Source organism: Rosa rugosa, chromosome 5, assembly GCF_958449725.1.
Source record: "Rosa rugosa chromosome 5, drRosRugo1.1, whole genome shotgun sequence".
NCBI lineage: Eukaryota > Viridiplantae > Streptophyta > Magnoliopsida > Rosales > Rosaceae > Rosa > Rosa rugosa.
Window position 1 is genome coordinate 32491255 of NC_084824.1, and position 2086 is coordinate 32493340.

The following is a 2086-nucleotide window of genomic DNA, read 5'->3' on the forward strand; positions in this document are numbered from 1 at the left end:
CAATGGTCACAAAAGATGGCAAATTTGGTCACTAAACAGATTTAGTGACCAAAATATGGTGGTCACTGAGTGGTCACTATAGGGTCGTCACTAATAGTAATTAGTGACCAGTTCACGAAGTTGGTCACTAAACGAAATCAATTTAGTGACCAAATTAATATGATCACTAATGTGACCTATTTTAGTGACCAAAGAGTTCATCACTGAAACCCCTAATTTTAGTCACTAAAACATCTAATTTGGTCACTAAAAAAAACTCACATGCTATATTTAGTGACCATAGTGGATAGTGCCGGTCACTAAATAAAAAATTTATTTTGGTTGTTATCTTTGGCGGGAAAGCAATAGTGACAAAAAAATTGATCGATCATTACAAGTTACGATGTGGTCACTAAATGCCAATGGGTTTTAGTATGAACAATACAAATTTGGTCATAAATACTTGAAACGTTAGTCACTATATCTCAATCTTCTTCATCATTAGGTACAAAAGCTATTGAACAAAATAACATTAGCAATAATCTCCAACAAAATATGTATCTCATCCCCCTCATAAACTATTGAACTTTAAATCCAAAGTTAGTTATATACATAGTACCAGCACCAAAAGAACTACCAAAAGAAACTTGGATAATGATGTATTTCCAAAAGTTAACCAAGTCGAGAGATGTACTTCATAAGTCTTTCTTCCAAAAGCTAATCAGAAGATATATTGCTTAATTAAAACTCAGACCTTGGACCACTCTTCACAAATCTGCAATAACAAAAATAAATATGCAGCAAGTTAGTAAACTAACATATGATTGCAAAAAAAAAAAAAAATCACACAACAGTGATAGTGGAAGATAGTTATTCACTTCTTAATAACCTTAATTGTTTCCTTTTTTTGTTGTTGAATAAACCATGTTGTGTTATTCATAAACTAACTTCTTAAATTAACAAACTTGATACTACATACCTTTATTTCCTAGAGGAAAATTGTTCCAGCAATTTTTTTAAAAGTGCGTCCGTCTCGTTTTGCTTTGCTTTAACTGCCTCTAACTCTTCACTTTGTTGAGCTGCACTAGCCTTCACTGCCTCTAATTCTTCATTTTGTTGAGCTGCACTAGCCTTCATTGCCTCTAACTCCTCTGCAAGTTGGGTAGATCGTCTTTCTGCCTCATCTGCCCTCCTTGTAGCCTCCTGAAGTTGTGAATGATTATTGGAGACTTTCAAATTTTTAGGCTTAGGACCTGCTCCTAAGCCACGTATGTAGCCTGACCGAGGTGGACCAACAATTGTGGAAAGAACTTTATCATATATCTCATCATCAGACAATACTTTTTCTGTCCCTTCATCTGTTTGCTCAGGATTTCTTTGTTTTGTCATCTCACCCTAAGGAATTGTTAATTGAGATAAGCCATTGCACCAATAATAAAATATTAAGACTGTTATTTCAAGAAAAAGTAAACATATATATGACAACTTACATAAGCATTTTCAGCAACATCTCCGACCCATGTTTTCTTGTTTTCCCTAAATCTTGTCAGCTTGAACATGTCAATACGGCTAGGTTCCTCTCCGGTCTCAGGATTTTTCTATTTTATTCAACCATAAAGCAAAGCATATGTCATATGCAACTTTCAATTAAACATGTTTTTACTTTGCAAAAAGAAAAGGATATACATGCTTTTAAAAAAAATAAATAAACAGAAAACGAAAAACTTACATTTTCATATCTAATGCGACTAAATGCTTTTGTCCCAGCACAATGAGTTATTGTTAGCTTATCTCTATTTTTCTTATTTTTTCCGCTCAATTCCTGTATACAAATTGCAAAAAATTGACATGTATAACAGTGAAAGTGGAGTCCAATTATAATGCTAACAACTAATAAATAAATGGACATCTTAGGAATAGAAACAATTGCTCACCAGCCACTCGTCATCGTGCCACCAATTGATGAGAAACTCCCAGTCATCTTCTCCCACATTTTCAGGTTTGTTCTCAAGTGCCTCCTCCACTGATTCATATTGCAAAAACGTTTTATGCAAATTGTATCGCCAAGTGCTATATCTTCTTTTCATGTCTGCCTCAATAGCCTCAT

The 2086-nt window shown here is 34.1% G+C and overlaps 1 protein-coding gene across 1 annotated transcript; it reads right to left on the reverse strand.

The window, feature by feature from the left end:
• Positions 1–508: 508 nt before the first annotated feature.
• Positions 509–2072, reverse strand: LOC133707989 (uncharacterized). Its single transcript, XM_062133443.1, has 5 exons — positions 1914–2072; positions 1709–1801; positions 1470–1577; positions 959–1374; positions 509–754 (listed from the first exon to the last, which is right to left on the reverse strand). Exons 1-4 carry the CDS (start codon positions 2064–2066, stop codon positions 961–963), a joined length of 768 nt encoding a protein of 255 aa, XP_061989427.1. The 5' UTR covers positions 2067–2072; the 3' UTR covers positions 509–754; positions 959–960.
• Between the last annotated feature and the right edge of the window lie 14 nt (positions 2073–2086).